A 19409-nucleotide genomic window follows, 5' to 3' on the forward strand; every position below is an offset into this window, starting at 1 on the left:
CCACTATGCTACAGGCTGCCAGGTTTTCAATCACTGTCCTTGTTGCTATGCAGCCATAGACACCTCCTGGCAGGGCCACTTTTACAATCCTCAATCCCCAATGTCCCTGTTGATACCTGTTGCTCTCTTCCCTAACAGCCGTCTCAATTTTTCCCTCTCCATAGTGCCAGCGGGGCTCTTGCCCCCAAATCCATTTGGTGCAAATGATTCCTGCCCTGCCGTCGACCGCCTGGTAAGACGGAGCTAATCACACGGCGTTCCAATTAATAATTAAATCAAAATGTATTTGTATAGCACTTTTTGCAAACAATTGTCATACATACAAAACACATAAGGGACAAGGGAAAAACTCTCTGATGGCAGATAGGAAGAAGACTCAAGGAGAGGCCATTAAAAATGGAATTTTTAAGAAAGAAATGGTATCGTTTCGTATCAGGTAATGTGGGACATCAGGTTATTTGGGGCACCTTAAGTATTTTGAGTTTTTCTCCTTCACTAATAACTGTAATTCAGCATTTTCACCTCAAAGACTCTGATCATGATCAATAGCATTTATAATGTGACCTAATTGAAGCGGACGTGGTAATGGTCACCCAAGAAATAGTCAGGAGACCGGGTACAATAGGTACAGGGCCATAGCATTGTATTATATGCTATTATATGCTATTTGGTATATTATACCTGTTATACCACAGTAACCTCGTCCCCTCGTGCAAGAAACCTTGGAGTGGTGATGGACAACAGGCTATCCTTCTCCGAGAACATCGCTACGGTGACCCAGGCATGCAGGTTCTTCCTGTACAACATCTGAAGAATCCGACCGTTTCTCACCACCTACTCCACTCAGCTCCTTGTCCAAGCAATGGTCCTGTCCCTCCTGGACTATTACAATTCTCTACTGGTGCTCACGTACCAGGTAGTTAAGGGATCAGCCCCTGTATACATTCAATCACTTATCAAGACCTATACACCAGCAAGACCCCTCCGTTTTGCCACTTCGTGCAGTCTGGCACCTCCCCCTCGCCACACCAGCACTTCTCGCTCACGACTGCTGTCTGTCCTGGTCCCACGGTGGTGGAATGACCTCCCACTTTTTGAGTCTCTGACCTCTTTCAAGCGCAGACTGAAGACTCATCTCTTCAGGCTACACCTTTCCCTCCCGAACTCACCACCATGATTAGCCTTATATATGCCATAGACTGTAATGGCACTTATATAGTTGTATAGATATTGTTGTTTTTTTGTATTAGCTATTATATTGTTGTACTCGGGGTATTCTAGCTGCCAACTGTGGTATGCTAGTTTGGAAGTTGAAGTCTTCTTCAAGGATTCCGATTATATCTGTATGGTTACACTAGGACTCGGAACTGTACTGTCCTCTCAGGTCCTCTTCGCACTTGTACTCGTGTTTGATCTGCACTTCGTTGTACGTCGCTCTGGATAAGAGCATCTGCTAAATGCCATGTAATGTAATGTAATGAAATACTATTTGCATGTTTTTGAAAGGGCGGCACGGATGGCGCAGTGGGTAGCACTGCCGCCTCACAGCAAGGAGGTCCTGGGTTCGAATCCCCGTCGGCCGGGGCCTCTCTGTGCGGAGTTTGCATGTTCTCCCCGTGTCTGCGTGGGTTTCCTCCGGGTACTCCGGTTTCCTCCCACAGTCCAAAGACATGCAGGTTAGGCTGATTGGAGAGTCTAAATTGCCCGTAGGTATGAGTGTGTGAGTGAATGGTGTGAGTGAATGGTGTGAGTGAATGGTGTGTGTGCCCTGCGATGGACTGGCGACCTGTCCAGGGTGTATTCCTGCCTTTCGCCCAATGTATGCTGGGATAGGCTCCAGCCCCCCTGCGACCCTGTTCAGGATAAGCGGGTTCAGATAATGGATGGATGGATGGATGTTTTTGAAAGGTTGGATAAGAGGCAGGATGGTGAGAAAAGTAACTAATTTTACGATACTAATTTTTACTAATACTAGTTAAGTGAATGGATGGCGGCACGGATGGTGCAGTGTGTAGCACTGCCGCCTCACAGCAAGGAGGTCCTGGGTTCGAATCCCCTTTGGCCGGGTCCTCTCCTCTGAGTTTGCATGTTCTCCCCGTGTCTGTGTGGGTTTCCTCCCACAGTCCAAAGACATGCATGTTAGGCTGATTGGAGAGTCTAAATTGCCCATAGGTATGAGTGTGTGAGTGAATGGTGTGTGTGCCCTGCGATGGACTGGCGACCTGTCCAGGGTGTATTCCTGCCTTTCGCCCAATGTATGCTGGGATAGGCTCCAGCCCCCCTGCGACCCTGTTCAGGATAAGCAGGTTAGGATAATGAATGAATGAATGAAGTGAATGGATTTGAAATGATATGTTCTCCACAATTCACAAAAAAAATTCATTTTTCAGAAATTCTTTTTGATGTTGTGTGTGCATGTGTGTGTGATAGAGAGAGTGTGTGTATGTTTTCCTAATAAAATGAGCCCATTACAAGGTATGGGACTGTAGGAGGGAGTCAATGTGGGACTCAGGAAAGGCTGCCATGTGTGAGCAACCTGAGAATTGGGGCTTGTTATACTCTGGAAAAGACTGATAAGGGGAAGCTAGACTGTTTTGTATGTGTGTTCTAGGGTATTTAGGGTGGGGAGGTCATGAAGCACCTGGCCAAACCATGGGAAAGGAATATCCTCCCAGAACATTTGTGATCTCTCCTGTAACCCAACACCTGGTCACTTCCTATGAGAAAGACTCCAGACAATACGACAGTGCCCTCATTTGGGCACCGCTGTCATTACACCCTTGTCATTACTCTCCTGGATTAAAACTTAAACACTTCTGTTGAGATAGTAGACCCGGTAAAAACATGCGCATGTGATCCTTATATTGGTACTTTATGTCTTATGTAGTAGTAACAAGAATTGCATGTAAAATGGTTCATCAGGAGGGAATTTTCATGTTTTACAGGACAATTTAATAAGGATATGCATTTTTTTCTGATTTGAGTACCATGTCATATAAATATATCATATCATGCCATATCATATAAAATATTCCATCTGAAATGGTAAAGGGATTGTAGAAACAATTTGGAAATGTCTGATGCTTGAATAATGATTTATAAGTTAAGTGGAGTATCTTTGTGTCGAGGTGTTCCTGTGGTGTCCCAAATTTCCAAAAGCAAAGGAAAAAACGTATTTTGGCTGAGTGATTACAAAATAGTTTGCTACATGTGTTATAATATCACAATTCAGCCTATTTATATGAATAGTGAAGAACATGAAGATTGTAAAATGTGCGGCGTTATGGGTATCTTATTAAAACAGGTGGTGAGGGCAGACTCATGAACTGAATTTACAAAAAGTGTCCCAAATATCCAATCAAACGAAGAGCGTTGTTCCAGTTAAAAAACGTGCACACTGATTAATTCATGAATTAAGTTATTAATCTGTTAGGAAAGTTGTTTTGTAGCATGCTGTCCGCAGATGTGTTTCTGCATCATTTACGGTACTCGGAACACTACAAGCTGAAGTGAAGAACTGTAGCTTGTGAATTAAGGAAAAATAAACCAATAAACATTTTAATTGCATTTTATTTAGCAGATACTTTTATCTAAAGCGACATGCAAAATGACATTATATTATCATATATTTTGTATCAGAAGAGGTGTCACCTAGGGCATTCACCTCTCCACAGCTGTGTCATATCTCCACAGAACATGACTTCAAATTACATTATGATTACGTACAAATCCATTGCAAAAAAAGTAAAAGCATTCAACAACATCACAATACAGAGACAGATCATTTTCATTATCGCTTCAATTTTGTCTTCTTTAATCTTGAGACAAATATCACCATTATAGGCAGTTTGTCACCTTCCTTGGTAGATTATATTCATTCAATTCATGGCAAAAAAAGTTTTTTTAGTTAAGTATAATGTTCATTTATTTTTATTTTATAATGTATTATTGTTGTTATTTATTGTGTGTTTAATTGGTTGCAGTGTTATCCAAAAATATATAACTTTCAGTTCTCTGAGCATATTTCAAAATATTATAAACCAATGGCATGTCCTATTGTCAATTCTGTATGCTGTGGTTACCCCATTAAACATATTAATGTAAGATGATATCTCTGAACTGACACTTTTGATCTTGAAGTGAAAACATTTTTTTAGTAAGCAAATATTTCACATATAATGGGGCCCATCAAATAAACCAGGCCTAAGCTTGATATTTTCTGATAGGGACAGGTCTATTATCTATGAGTTAATCCTTTTTAATCTGTAAAGAAATGTCAAAATTGTCAAAATATGTCTCTAACTGGCCAAGGTTTGTTGTAATAGTTAAGGACAAAAGTTGATTGAATCCTGGTCATTGTCTGTTGCAAACAATGCTGTAGAATTTAAAATGATAACTGAGCATTTGTATATTGATTTTATTTTCTTGTATCATCAAATGGGCTTATAACAGATTTACTTCCACACCCATCTCTTTTACTGCAGTTATGATTTTACATGTACTTTCTTTCACAGTCTTTGCTTCCTCTGATTCTGCTGCCCCAACGCCGCCCCCCCTCCCCCATTACTGTGCCTTTAATGGCACCAATAGCTGTAGCTACATCAATTTAAATGAAACATTTTCTTCATTTTAAATGCATAAAGAACACCAAGAAACGCACCCCATGCACCCCAGAGCCCCTGTTGCTATGCCTACTGAATTTTTTAAAAACCTTTTAATTATGCTCCCTTTCGCTTTTTCGCTCGCTGTTGCCTGTTTCTTACTTTCTGGCTGCCAATTCCTCTTCAACACCTTTTGGCGGCACAGCCTGGAGTAACTAATTGGTATAGTACTCTCCTGGGTTCTGCTTCACCATCTGATCAATCGTGTTCAGCAGCTCTTTGATTTCAACACCGTTGTTTTTATTCCTGTATTTGTTATCGATGACATGAACCCTGTCATCACAATCTCGGATGAGATCTGCCAGGTTTTGTTTTTTTTCCACAAACTGCTGGATGGTCTTGCTGTCTTCAAGCTGGTCTCCACGGGTAAACAGGACAACAGCGTACTTCAGGACCTTCTTCCCAAACATTTTCTGAATCTCTTTCACAACGTTGTTCTCCTCTGGTGTATACCTCCCCACAGGCAGGACTATAAGAAAGGCGTGAGGTCCAGGGAAACACTCTGCCATGCACTTCTTTACTTCAGCTTTCAGATCTTCATCTGAGCTGCTGGTACAATAAAACCCTGGTGTGTCAACAACAGTGATTTTCCTCCCATGAACAGTCATTGTTTCAGCCTGACAGATAGATGTTTCAGAGTTGGCAGAGCAAGAGGTCTTGAACAGACTCGCACCCAGAATGGTGTTGGCTGTACTGCTCTTCCCAGCTCCTGTCTTACCCAACAGGACAATCCTTCGATCAAATGGTCCTAGGAAAAAAAGAATGCTTTTAAAAAAGACATATTTATAAAATATACAGAACAGCATACATCAGGAGCATTCAATAACATGCATTTACAGTGGGCTCCAGAATTATTGGCAATAAACAATATGGATAATGATCTATGTTTCATGTTGAAATATGTGAAAACTATATATGTTTATTTCAATACGTGTTTCAATGTTTAAATTTTTTTTAAATTATTATTTATCTTTTTTTTTTTATACAGGTGCATTGGAGTATAAAAATGAGGTCACAAGCATGCAAAATCCATTTATCAACCATCAAAATGGAAAAATCCAAAGTGTCAATAATTCAGAAGACACTGATGTTAATTGACCATCACAAGTCTGGTGATGGGTACAAGAAAATACATGAATGGTTAAGCCCTTAAATCTCACTGACCCAGGGCTTGGCTGGTGAGTTTTTTTTTGCATTCATTAATTACCTCACAAAGAACCTCCAGCTCATGCAGAATGCAGCTGCTCACATCTTTACAAGGACAAAAAAGTATGAAAATTTTACTCTAGCACTAGCTTTGCTTCACTGGCTACCCATCAAGTATACAGGACATTTGAAAGGCTGCTATGCAGAATTTCTCGATCCTGTGTTTGTATACGAAAAATGTCTATGCCCCATTCTCAACCCCGCTCTCCGTTGTAGACTGCCGTGTGTCGTGATAGCAACGAGCTAAGAAACCGCGGTCTAATATGATTCTTCAAACATTGGCTTTAGTAGTCGCTTTCCACATAGGCCATTTAGCAAGCTATTTAATTACTTGTGTTTGTATTTAGTTAGCTAACTTTATCTAGACATAAGCTAGTGGTAATGTGAGCTACTGCTGCTACCACCAGTGGATTTCAGTCTGTTCTAACTGTTAGCCTGCCTGCTCGATTCTGTAACATAACCATGCATACTCACAAACACATCAATTCATTGGGCTTGGGTTGAAGAAAATGGTGGGGACAGGCAGCCACCTAACACTTGGTGCAAGAAACTGAAGCTGGTTGTTGTTTCTGCAGCTGTGTGACAGGGAACTTATACATTGCAGTAGCAATGTTTATCTGACAAGTTGAAAAAAGTATGTTTTCCATAAATAAAAAAATGACAAGCCTGAACATGGATAGAATTCTTAATGTCCTAGTTAACTATTATGATGATGATCTTGGCAAAGTTACCTAGTGTATTCAGTGATTCCTGCAGTGGTCTATAGTTATATCATTGGATTAAAAAATCCCCCCCTCATTTCATTTCAGGCACAGAATTATTTATTGCTTTAATCCTTGGGGGTCAGCGATGTTACAGGCAAATCACATACTGCCAGACTTATTAATACTGCTGAACATCTTTCAGAGCAGTAGATTCTCCTGCACAGTGGCATACATTTCCACGCTCAAATCTGACATCATTCATTTCATAAAGTTCCCTTTATCCAGTGTTCCTTTAAGTGTTCCTATATTGTCTGCAAATGGTACTGAAGAAGAACCACATAACCACTAACATCCTGCTGCACTTGAATGTGAACTACGGTTGGGAACTGAGAACTGGGTAACCGATAACAAATTTGAATTTCGGTACTGTTTATCAGTTCCTAACTAGGGCTGTCACATTTACCATAAATTGCACTTTAAATATGTACAGTTGTGTTCAGTAAAATAGCAGTACAACATCAGTAACTTGATGAACCACTGTTATTAGAAGTAGAGATATTTCTGCATGGCAAATACTTTAGATGTAGTAGTGTAATAGAAAAACAACAGACCCAACTGTCATGACATGCACACTGAAAGTAATTGACTCATTCATTGAAAGGGGAGTGTTCAAAATAATAGCAGTGTTGAGTTATTTAGAAAATTCATTCTGTGAAAAAATTGGTGTCATTAATTGTCCTTTATTAAGGAAGAAGGGAAGCAAATGTTTCACACAGTGTTGGGAACACTGTTCGGAGGAACAACGTAATTTGATTAAAAAGTTGATTGGATCGGGGAAAACATATAAAGAAGTGCGGCAAGTTATAGGATGCTCAGCTGATGATCTCATATGCTTAAAATGGCAACAAAAACCTGAAACAAGCAGCAGAAAATAAGGAACTACTGTTAAAACGGATCAAAGAATAATCAGAAAGATCAAAGATGATCTACAGTTACCTGTAAGTGCTGTTACAGTCAGAAGACGTTTGATCGAAGCTAAGCTATCAGCAAGAAGCCCCTGTAAAGCACCATTGTTGAAAAAAAGGGCATGTGCAGAATCGCTTAAAATTTGGCAAGGAACATATCGATTGGCCCAAAGAGAAATGGCATAACATTCTGTGGACTGATGAGAGTAAAATTTTTCTTTTCGGGTCTTGTGGTCGTCAACAGGACTGAATTCAAGCCGTAGTACACTGTGAAGACAGTGAAGCATGGTGGCGCAAAAGTCATGGTATGGGGATGGTTTTCATACTACGGTTCATATACGAGGGATCATGGATCAGTTTGAATACATCAAAATAATTGAAAAATTATGTTGCCATATGCCGAAGAGGAAATGCCCCTGAAATGGGTGTTTCAACAAGGCAACAACCCCAAGCACATGACTAAGCAAGCAACATCTTGGTTCCAGACAAAAAGGATTGAGGTAATGGAGTGGCCAGCTCAGTTCCCCGACCTCAACCCCATTGAAAACTTGTGGGGTGACAATGCAGTTTCTGAAGCAAAACCCAAAACTTCACAGGAACTGTGGAATGTAGTTTGTTCATCCTGGGCTGAAATATCTGTTTCTAGGTGCCAGAAGTTGGTTGACTCGATGCAACACAGATGCGCAGCAGTTATCAAAAACAATGGTTATGCAACTAAATATTAGTTCAGTAATTTAAAGTGAAGTTAAATACTGAAAAATGTATTCAGTTTATACAGTTTGAAGACAGTTTGAAGAGAAAAATGTCAACACTGCCATTTTTTTGAACAGATTAATATTCTTTTCTTTGCTTCCTGTAAAATAATAATGCAGACTAAAATTTGATGCTTTGATTTCGAATTGAATGTGTAATGTTTCCACTACATTTGAAATATGGGACTAAAAACTATTTTAAAATATTTGCACTTCACTTTTTTTAACGCACTGCTATTTATTTGAACACAACTGTATACAGTGGGAGCAATAATTATTTGATTATTTGATTTTGTAGGTTTGCCCACTTTCAAAGAACTGTGTAGAATTTTAATCATAGGTACATTTTAATATTGAGAGACAGAATATTACAAAATAATCCACAATAACAACATCATATAAATTCTATACATTTATTATCGTATTTTTGCATGAAATAAGTATTTGATCCCCTACCAATCAACAATAATTCTGGCTCCCACAGACCAGTTACTTTTCCATTAAGAAGCACTCCTAATCTCAACCCATTACCCAATACACCTGTGTCAAGTCGTTACATCGTTATGTAGCTGTATAAAAGACACCTCTCCACACAATCAATCAGATTTCCACCATGGGCAAGACAAAGGAGCTGTCTAAGGACATCAGGGACAAAATTGTAGACCTGCACAAGGCTGGGATGGGCTCCAAGAAAATAAGCAAGCAGCTTGGTGAGAAGTTAACAACTGTTGGAGCAATTATTAGAAAATAGAAGAAACACAAAGTCACCGCCAATCTCCCTTGGTCTGGGGCTCCACGCAAAATCTTGCCTCGTGGGATATCAATGATCATGAAAAAGGTCAGGGATCAGCCCAGTACTACACAGGAGGAGCTTGTTAATGACCTGAAGGCAGTTGGGACCACAGTCACGAAGAGAACCATCAGTAACACACTACACCGTGAAGGATTAAAATCCTGCTGCGAGCGCAAGGTTCCTCTGCTGAAGAAGGCACATGTACAGGCCCATCTGAAGTTTGCCAAAGAACACCTGGATGATCCAGAGGAGGCTTGGGAGAAGGTAATGTGGTCAGATGAGACCAAAATAGAGCTATTTGGCATCAACTCGACTCGCCGTGTTTGGAGGAAGAGAAATGCTGAGTACAACCCCAAGAACACCATCCCCACTGTGAAGCATGAAGGTGGAAACCTTATGCTTTGGGGGTGTTTCTCAGCTAAGGGGACAGGATACCTTCACCGTATCGAGGGGAGGATGAATGGGGCCATGTACCAGGAAAGTTTGGGTGACAACCTCCTTCCCTCAGTGAGAGAACTGAAAATGGGTCGTGGATGGGTCTTCCAACATGACGATGACCCAAAACATAGGGCCAAGGCAACAAAGCAGTGGCTGAAAAAGATGCATATTAAGGTCCGGGAGTCTCCAGACCTAAATCCCATCGAAAATCTGTGGAGGGAGCTGATGCTTCGAGTTGCCAAGCGACAGCCTCGGAACCTTAAGGATTTGGAGAGGATCTGCAAAGAGGAGTGGACCAAAATCCCTCCCAAGATCTGTGCAAACCTGGTGAAAAACTACAACAAACGTCTGACCTCTGGTCTGCTTGCCAACAAAGGTTTCTCCACCAAGTATTAAGTCCTATTGTTCTATGGATCAAATACTTATTTCATGTGAAAATATATTAAATGTATACAATTTATATGATGTTATTGTGGATTATTTTGTGATATTCTGTCTCTCAATGTTAAAATGTACCTATGATTAAAATTCTATACAGTTCCGTTCTTTGGAAGTGGGCAAACCTACAAAATCAGCAAGGGATCAAATAATTATTGCTCCCACTGTATATTAAATATATGACTTAAAATATGTTCCAACTTTTGTGAATATTTTTTATATTAATTTTAACTTCAAAAATGACCACTTATCATATGTATCTATGCCAGAGGAGGCTCCTCTAAGACAACGGGTGAAGCAGTGCTTCACCAAAAAAGAAAAAAAAAGAACATGCATATCATACACAACACATATTTCTTTAATATCAAATTCAACACAATTCCAGAACTAATTTATAAGGCCGTTGTCAACACTTGACTCTTGGTTGGTCGAATTGAACACGTGACTATGAGTAGCTGATGAATGGCCTACAAAGAAACATCATGAAACGGTTCTGTGGGTTGAACTTAATGTAACTGCAACACTCAGTAAAGTAGTTGGTGAAATCCTTGATTGTGTCTGTATATCTAATAATCCTTTCTGTTTTTTGAGGCTGCTGAAATAAATAAATATAAAATAAATATTAATTTCAATGCATTGTATCGTTTGGACATATAATTTACAATGTGGATTTCCTATACTTGTCTATGCTAGCTATGATGCCTGGTCTGAGTAAATTAATTGATTTAAGATTTCTGTTCTCTTGTAAAGAAGTCGCGTCTGACAAGTTTGACAAACTCATTATTAGCGGAAGAGTGCTGAAATAGAAACACAGTTAAGTAACTTAAATGGAGCTGCATACACACCGGCTGACCAATTGTCCCCAGAACTCAATCCAATGAAAAGATGTTTCAAGCATAATATATGAAATAGACTCACACAATAAAACAAAATTAATAAGATTCTTGAAATATTTTAATGTAGGGTGACCAAACGTCCTCTTTTACCAAACGTCTTTTTATGGCGTTGCATCATAAAACAATCTGTCCAGCGGGGTTTTACAAATTCTTTCAAATGTCTGGGTTTTTGCTTTGCTTGTTCCACAGACCATTTCCCCCCAAAATTATTATTTTTAATATCGTTGTTCGTTCCGTAAGTATAACGTTACGCATAAACTATTTAAAATGTTGAATAAGGCGCCACAATGGCGATTTGTATCATCGGTATTGCCATTTCACCAATGAATTGCAGAAAGAATATCCGTGTTTTTGTCTTGGTCGGGACAAATGGGAAGCTGAGTGTATTGTCTGGAAAGCTGGCACCTATGTGTCTGTCTCAAATAAAGGTGTTAAAGACCTGGAAGCCTATATCGACACCAGAAAGCACAAAACGGCTGTGCGAGGAGAGAGCTCATCGGCAAAGTTAACGGAATTCTTTGTACAACCTGGCAAAACAGAAGATGTGGTAAATGTAGCCGAGGGTGTTTTGGCATTTCACACAGTCAGATGGTCGATGGATTGCACCAGTGCCTTGCTGAAAAAGGCATTTCCAGATTCCGACACAGTGAGAGTTTGGTCCCCGCACCAAAACCGAGCCCATTGTCAATGGTGTCATAAACCGCTCTGGAAGCGGTCAAAGAAATCCAGTACTGTGTCGTTGCTACAGACAGGAGTGACCACGGCACGGTAAAAATATTCCCAATCCTAATCCAGTTTTTTGACTGGAAGAAAGGTGGTATGCAAACAAAATTTATCGAGGTCAAAAACACACCTAATGAGATGGCAGAAACAATTGCGCAATACATCAATGAAACATTGGGAAAAAACAATTTGTCTACAAAATGTGTTGCATTTACTGGTGATAACTGCAACACAAATCCGACGTGAAGGGGGGAAGAATCCATCCATCCATTATCTTAACCCGCTTATCCTGAACAGGGTCGCAGGGGGGCTGGAGCCTATCCCAGCATACATTGGGCGAAAGGCAGGAATACACCCTGGACAGGTCGCCAGTCCATCACAGAGCACACACACCATTCACTCACACACTCATACCTATGGGCAATTTAGACTCTCCAATCAGCCTAACCTGCATGTCTTTGGACTGTGGGAGGAAACCGGAGTACCCGGAGGAAACCCACGCAGACACAGGGAGAACATGCAAACTCCGTACAGATTTGAAGAGGTTGTTGCAGAACAAGTCTCTGATCGGTGTGGGTCGCCCAGCACACATATTGAACAATTGTGTTCATCATGGGGCAGACACACTAGATGTTGAAATTGAGAATATAATTTCCTTCCTTCTTAAACGCAAGAGCAACAACTTCATGTCCCTTAAAGTTAAGGGACTACTGACACAAAAGTAAACAGATGGACTTGGTAAGGGCTGCGACCAGTTCTGTGCTGATGTACAAGGTCTGTACAGTGCATGCCTGGAGTATCTGGAGAAGTGGATGATACCCATGGAAGAGTTCTCCTCGTTCATGTTGATGGATCTGAGTGAGACACCAGATTGGAATGATTTGGAAGCCAACATGAAGCACCTGGGAGAGAAGGGGGTGCCAATTGATGATGCAAAGTGTTTTGATCAGGTCACCAATCTGAAGAAATTCACAGAAAGGTGCAATAGTGATGGAGAGTTCAGTGGCCTGCAAGTGCACCAGAAGTGGACCAAATATTTTGAGAAGGCCAAAAGCATTGCAGTTACTCAGAGCTACTGTTCTTCTTTGCTGTTCCCCCTCACAATGCAAATGTTGAGAGAGTTTTCTCACTAATGCAAAGCCAGTGGACCAAGGAAAGGAACCAGTTGTCTGTTGAGTCACTGAAGGGGCTTCTATTAGTGCAATACAATTTCAGAGAAACTTCTTGCAAAGACTTTCATGCTTATTTGATGAGCAATCGGAAACTGCTGGGAAAGATCGGCTCTTCAGAAAAATATGGACAGGCAGACAAGGAAAACTGAAGAAAACTGAAGATTGAAGAATAATTTTTCCTTTTGTTAAATGAACATTTGTTTTATTAGACATTATTTTGTTACATAGCTGATTTCTATTCATGTTGTACAGAAGAGGCATACTTGAAATAAATACAAAACAATTACAAAGCACCTTTGAGTAAACTTTGAGTATCTTTGAGTGTCTACCAACACCCCACCCCCCCTGTCTATTTAATCAAATTAATCCATCCATCCATTATCTTAACCCGCTTATCCTGAACAGGGTCGCAGGGGGGCTGGAGCCTATCCCAGCATACATTGGGCAAAAGGCAGGAATACACCCTGGACAGGTCACCAGGTCGCCCCCCCCCTCCCCCCCCCCCCCCGCACACTCTCTCGAGCCGAGTGTCCTCTTTTTTGCAAAGCATTTAATGATTACATTTCAAGGTAAAGTTTAGTTATAGCAGTTTGGAACAGGTGAAAATGCAGAAAGTACTGTAGATAGGTTTCATTAATGTTTTAAGCTGTCAGAAACTGACATGTAGGTTGTTGTACATGGCACGTAACGTAGCTAAGTATAAACAGTACTTTTCCTTTATTTCCTTTGCTTGACATGCATATTTGTACATTTAATATAAGTGGGACACAAATGGCATGCCAATCGTGTAATCACCAATACATTCTTCTGCACACCACTGTTGTAATGTGTGGTTATTTGCGTTACTGTCACCTTCCTGTCAGCTTCAACCAGTCTTCTCTTTTGCACTATTCTCTGCAAACTCTAGAGACAGTTGTTTATGGAAATCCTAGGAGATCAGCAGTTTGAGATACTCAAACCTGGCACCAACAAACATTCCATGGTCAAAGTCACTCAGATCACATTTCTTCCCCATTCTGACATTTGGTCACTAATTAATCAAATGAATCCATCCATCCATTATCTTAACTTGCTTATCCTGAACAGGGTCGCGGGGGCTGAAGCCTATCTCAGCATGCATTGGGCGAAAGGCAGGAATACACACCTTAATAAATTAAGTTTAAATATGCTTGATTGTAGTTCAGATTGTCTGAGGGTAACATACATTATATTCTAAGCCTATTAGCAGTTATATTCAGCATGTTTGGCCGGAACTCCTTTGAAGGATTATGAATCCAATTGGGATTGTTCCCCATTTTAAATAAAGGCCAATAATAATAATAATAATAATAATAATAATAATAATAATAAAAGAATATCAGATTATGCAATTTCCCACAGTGTAGTCACATTACACTGTCATTTCTTTCTCAGAAACCACAAATTAAAAGGTGAGAGCATCTCTCAATTAGAGTACATAATTTCAGGAATAATGACAACATAATGCCAATAGAGGACTTAATCATGCACAGCCACTCCTGGTATATCAGACTATAGGCAACTTACAACTGTGGATGTTAATTGCCAGGTAATGCCAATTTGAACTTAATACAGTACCTTTTGTAATCGCGCATCATGAGCACACAATAACTAGCTGGCAACTCGAAGATGAATAAATGACAAGTTATTCGCAAAAACACGATTTATTTCAGTCTTACTTAAGTCAAGTCCCGAATTTTCATTACAGGGTAGCTGCACGAATATGAAAATTAACTGCATATGTCAACATTTTCCAATATTTAACATACAATTTAACATTCGATGAACTAGCTAATGCCATCAGACAGAGGTAAACTGGCCTGCTAGCTAGCAAGCAAAACAAAAGTCAGCAAAATCTAGCTGCGATTGGGTTCTCTATATAGTTAAGCAAAAAAAAGAAGCAAGATAACATTTAACCCATTCAAACTACATAATGATCTAATTACACTTACAGTTAATGTAATGAAATCTGTGGCTACATTATTAAGATAGCTAGTTTGCTAATCTGTTCACTAATCTTTTATTTGTTTGGCTACTTCCTGAGCCATAGTTTCTCACTAGATCCAGATAGTTTCAATCCTCCCTCCATCTTCAAATCAAATCGAATCAGATTTATTTCTTATTTTATTTAAAAACAACCCACATTGACCGAAGTGCTGTACAATCAGAGCAAAAAAATCACAGTAAAAAAAGACTAAAAGCAAAAACACCAACATAAGCTGCAATACAAACAGCACACAGGTACAGAATGACAAAACATGGACATAGGCACATATAAAACCACATCATGTTCTAAGCGCTAAAGAATAAAATTATGTTTTAAGCCTGGACTTGAAGGAATTAATGGAGGGGGCAGATCTGATTGAGAGGGGGATGCTAATCCACAGTCTAGGTGTTGCAACAGCAAAGGCATGGATGACTTTCTCAAGATCTTTGAAAGAGAGAAAAGACAATGGTACGAAGTTGGAAAAAAATGGCTTTTACTACTGCGTGTACTTGCTTGTCAAACTTGAAGGCGGAGTCAAATATCACACCAAGGTTTTACCAAGGGGGAAGCATGTAAATAGAGATCAGAATAAGACCGAGGATGGAACCCTGTGGGACCTCGCAGGAGAGATTAGCTGAGGGAGAGGAGAAATTGCCAAAGTTGACAGGGAAATTTCTAACCAGGTCAAGGCAGTACCGCCAACACCGACCCCGCACTGGAGGCGGTCAATTAAAATGTCATGATCCACTGTGTCAAACGCTGCACTGAGGTCAAGAAGAATCAAGACGGCACAGTCACTGGAATCGATAGAGAGGAGCAGGTCATTGGACAATTTCAACATGGCTGTACTATGGTGGGCCCTAAAACCTGACTGAAACCTTTCCAAGATGTTATTCTGGTGTAATTGACAGAGAATTACCGTTTCAAGAACCTTTGACAAAAATGGAAGTTTAGAGATTGGTCTGTACAGGGTGTTACTAGGCAAGGTGGGGTAAGTTGTTTTTTTCATGAGGGGCTGGACCTCTTGAAAAGCAGGTTGGAAAGGATGCTAGGATCAGCTACGTCCATGACATTCTTCAGGAGAGTGGGGACAATATCAAGGGGGCAGGTTGCAGATTTCATAGACGTCTCTATAAGGGAGGGTAGCGTGATGGGTTGGAAATGGGGGGGGAAATGTTCATGTTGATGTCCTCAACTTTGCAAATGAAAAGTTTTATTATTAAAATTTGCACTTAGTTGGGGACACATCTAAGCTGGTACTAGGGCAGGACAGATAACATAGTTAATGGTACTGAATAGGATCGTGGAATTATTAGAGTTTTTGGAGATGAGGTCAGAAAAGTATGTTTTTCTCGCAGCCTTAACTGCTTCCTGATATTTGAGAAGAATTTCAACGTTAATTTGAAGCTTATTACACTTCCACTTCCGCTCTTCCCTTCTGCACTCCCTCCTTAGGGCTCTGGTAGTGCCATTTAGCCAGGGCAAACCTTTTGGTTTAGGCTTTTTCAATTTAAGGGGGGCAACAGAATCCAGAACAGAGGTGCAGGTGGTGTTAAATAAGTAGATAAGTTCCTCAGTACTGAGATGGGGAGGAGAAGCCTCAACTGTGCAGGTATTGGGAGCAGCTATAAGGGCCTTGGAGAACTTACTGGCAGTCGAAGAGTTAATGTAGCGAGAACAAGACTAGGTCGAGTGTATGGCCTAGTTTGTGAGTAGGGCCAGCAGTAAGCTGAGCAAGGTTAAAAGATTCAACTAGATGCATAAACAGTAACAAGAGGCTTAGAAGGACAGCAAACATGAACATTAAAATCACCAAGAATCAGGACTCTATCAAAGTTGGGCATGGTATTTGAAAGAAAGTCTGCAAATTGTGGAATGAAGTCTTTATGTATTCTTGGATCCAGGAATGTTTTTAAAAGTAGGCCTACAAACAGGAGGTGGAGAGGTAATGAGGGAGCAATCGCTAACTGCTGTGTGGACCATGGCCATTGTGGAGTGACTAGCAGACAGTCAATGACCTGTATGAAGTGCGTAAAACATGTTGAAGGCTGGACTGCGTGTTCCCAGAGCACTGGGATGAATGCTATCTCTTCCGTAAAAGGATGGACGCTCACATTCCGGAGAACATACAACCTCCCCAGATGGCTCCCCACACGCACGCCCAATGCTAACACGCATATACGCACGCATACGCGCACGCGCGCACACACACACACACATTTCCACACTCACACATAGTTTGTTGTACACTGTAGTGAACTGTGCTTTGCCCTGTTCGGTACTTTGCCTATAATAAACATTGTTATATCTTCCAAGGTTGTTCCTATTAATATTATGTGGGCTAAACTACACTATTTATAGTTTTCACTTTAGCTAACCAACTATATTGGAGCAGGAGAGTTATTTGGCTGCATAACTAGCTGGCTAGATAACTAAGATATGACAGCACAAGAGATGCAACTGCAACTTAGTTTGATAGAAATAAAGGTTTACGGGTCATTGAACTCATAAAGAGACAAATTGAACGTGTAGCAGCCCAGGTTGCACTCCAGACAAGTGATCACTGAAACTTTGTATACTATTGCTTATTTAGTTATAAAACAATACCAGTTCGCTATAACAAGCAAATTAGCTAGTTAGCTTCCTGAATGTACAAATATCCACCTGAAACACAAGGCTTGTGCAATTGCTACTATGTTCGTACTGCCTATATTTTATCGTAAGTGGATATTTGTAAATTCTTCAAGCTAACTATAGCTAATTTGCTTGCTGCTACTGATATCAAAGTGGTATTGTTTTATTACTAGATATGTAGTCTTCACTTGGATAATAAGCAATAGTATGCAGTTTCAGTGATTGCTTGTCTGGCGTGCAATTTGGGCAGCGACACGATCAGAATAAGCCCCCAGAATGCCATACCATTTTTCAACCAATGAGCTTTAATTGCTGTACAGCTGTACAATGTTTTGATACATTTGACGGCTCTACAAATGTATACTTTGAAACTCGAATTTAAGGACTATAAACACAGGCAGAGGGTGAGTCAACATCTCAGTGAGCCTTTTTCAATGATAGGAAGGGATTTACAATGGTCTTGTAACAATGTTTTAACACAAAGATCTTACCTATTGTACCTTTAATGTGCGGATAGTTTGACCAACGTTTTTCAATATGTGAATGGCATGACCGCAGTGATAATAAGGCTATCAAAGAAAGATTGTTGCTCCAGTTAAAAAATGTGCCCAATGATTAATTTGTTAATAAAGTTATTAATCTGTTAGAAAAGTCATTATGTAGCATGCTGTCCTCAGATGAAAACTGTAGTCTTGTACATTTTTCATGTTTCTGCATCATTTACAGTACTCGGAACACTACAAGCAGTAGTGAAGAAGTGTAACTTGTGAATTAAGGAACACAGAGGAACTTCTCTGCTGTGTCTCGTGAAACTATTTGCATTTTATTCACCTCCATATTATTCTCACCACTGTGAATACCAAGTGTATAAGAAACAATGTGTACTTGGCTATGAAAATACAGGACAAATCACGCCCTTATTAATTCAATAAGGGACGCAGGCTCATTTTGTTGTTCCCTTATTATTGACTGGTGGCAAGTATAGCTATGTGTTATCTACAAACTGTTAACATTAACTGATCACAAATGTGTAACAAGCAGAAATGTACATTTCAGAACTGTCTAGAACTCAAAATGTTCTACTTAAATGAAATACAAAGGTTGGTAAAATTGCTGCCGAATTACTTACCTTCCATTGTGCTTTCCTATTGTCTTATGAGTTGAAGAACTTGAGAAGGATAGTTCGAATCAGATGTTCGGTACTAGCTTGCTACTTCAGTCAAGAGTTGCTCACTGAGTAAATAACTTGATTTCTTATCCATATATATAGCAAAGAAATACATTCCCCATTTCAGGTTTATCAGGCTTATGGTTCCAGATTTCCTGATGGCAAATCACGTGTTTAGCAGAAATAGGGACCTACCTACCACTATGTGCCTACGGAAAGTATACACTCCGCTTCTCTAAAGTTGTTTACTTTTCTATGTTTGTTCCCCGAACTATCCCTTCGATAGGGAGTGCTGCAGAGATGGTTGACCTTCTGGAAGGTTCTCCCATCTCCACAGAGTGACCATTGGGTTCTAGGTCAGCTCCCTGACCAAGGCCTTCTCCTCCATTTACTCAGTTTCCAGCTCTAGGAAGAGTCCTGGTGGTTACAAACTTCTTACATTTATGAATGATGGAGGCCACTGTGCTCCTCGGGACCATCAATGCTGTAGAAATTTTGCAGTAACCTTCCCCAAATCTTTGCCTCGACACAATCCTGTCTCGGCGGTCTACGGACAATTCCTTCGACTTCATGGCTTGGTTTTTGCTCCGACATGCACTCTTAACTGTGGGATCTTATATAGACAGGTGTGTGCTTTTCCAAATCATGTCCAATCAATTTGATTTACCACAGGTGGACGCCAATCAAGTTGAAGAAACATCTCAAGGATGTAATCACTGCCAAAGGTGGCTCAACAAAGTACTAAGTAAACTGATTGAATATTTATGTATGTGTGGTATTTCAGTTTTTTATTTGTGATAAATTTGCAAAAAATTCAAAAAAACCTTTTTCACTTTGACACTTTGACATTATTG

The 19409-nt window shown here is 40.2% G+C and overlaps 1 protein-coding gene across 1 annotated transcript; it reads right to left on the reverse strand.

Annotated features, from left to right (window-relative positions):
- Positions 1-4653: 4653 nt before the first annotated feature.
- Positions 4654-18612, reverse strand: LOC133134646 (GTPase IMAP family member 4-like). Its single transcript, XM_061250883.1, has 2 exons — positions 18517-18612; positions 4654-5409 (listed from the first exon to the last, which is right to left on the reverse strand). The coding sequence occupies exons 1-2, from the start codon at positions 18521-18523 to the stop codon at positions 4817-4819; spliced, it is 600 nt and encodes a 199-aa protein (XP_061106867.1). The 5' UTR covers positions 18524-18612; the 3' UTR covers positions 4654-4816.
- Positions 18613-19409: the final 797 nt, after the last annotated feature.

The sequence above is a fragment of the Conger conger genome, chromosome 8 (assembly GCF_963514075.1).
Source record: "Conger conger chromosome 8, fConCon1.1, whole genome shotgun sequence".
In the NCBI taxonomy this organism is placed as follows: Eukaryota; Metazoa; Chordata; class Actinopteri; order Anguilliformes; family Congridae; genus Conger; species Conger conger.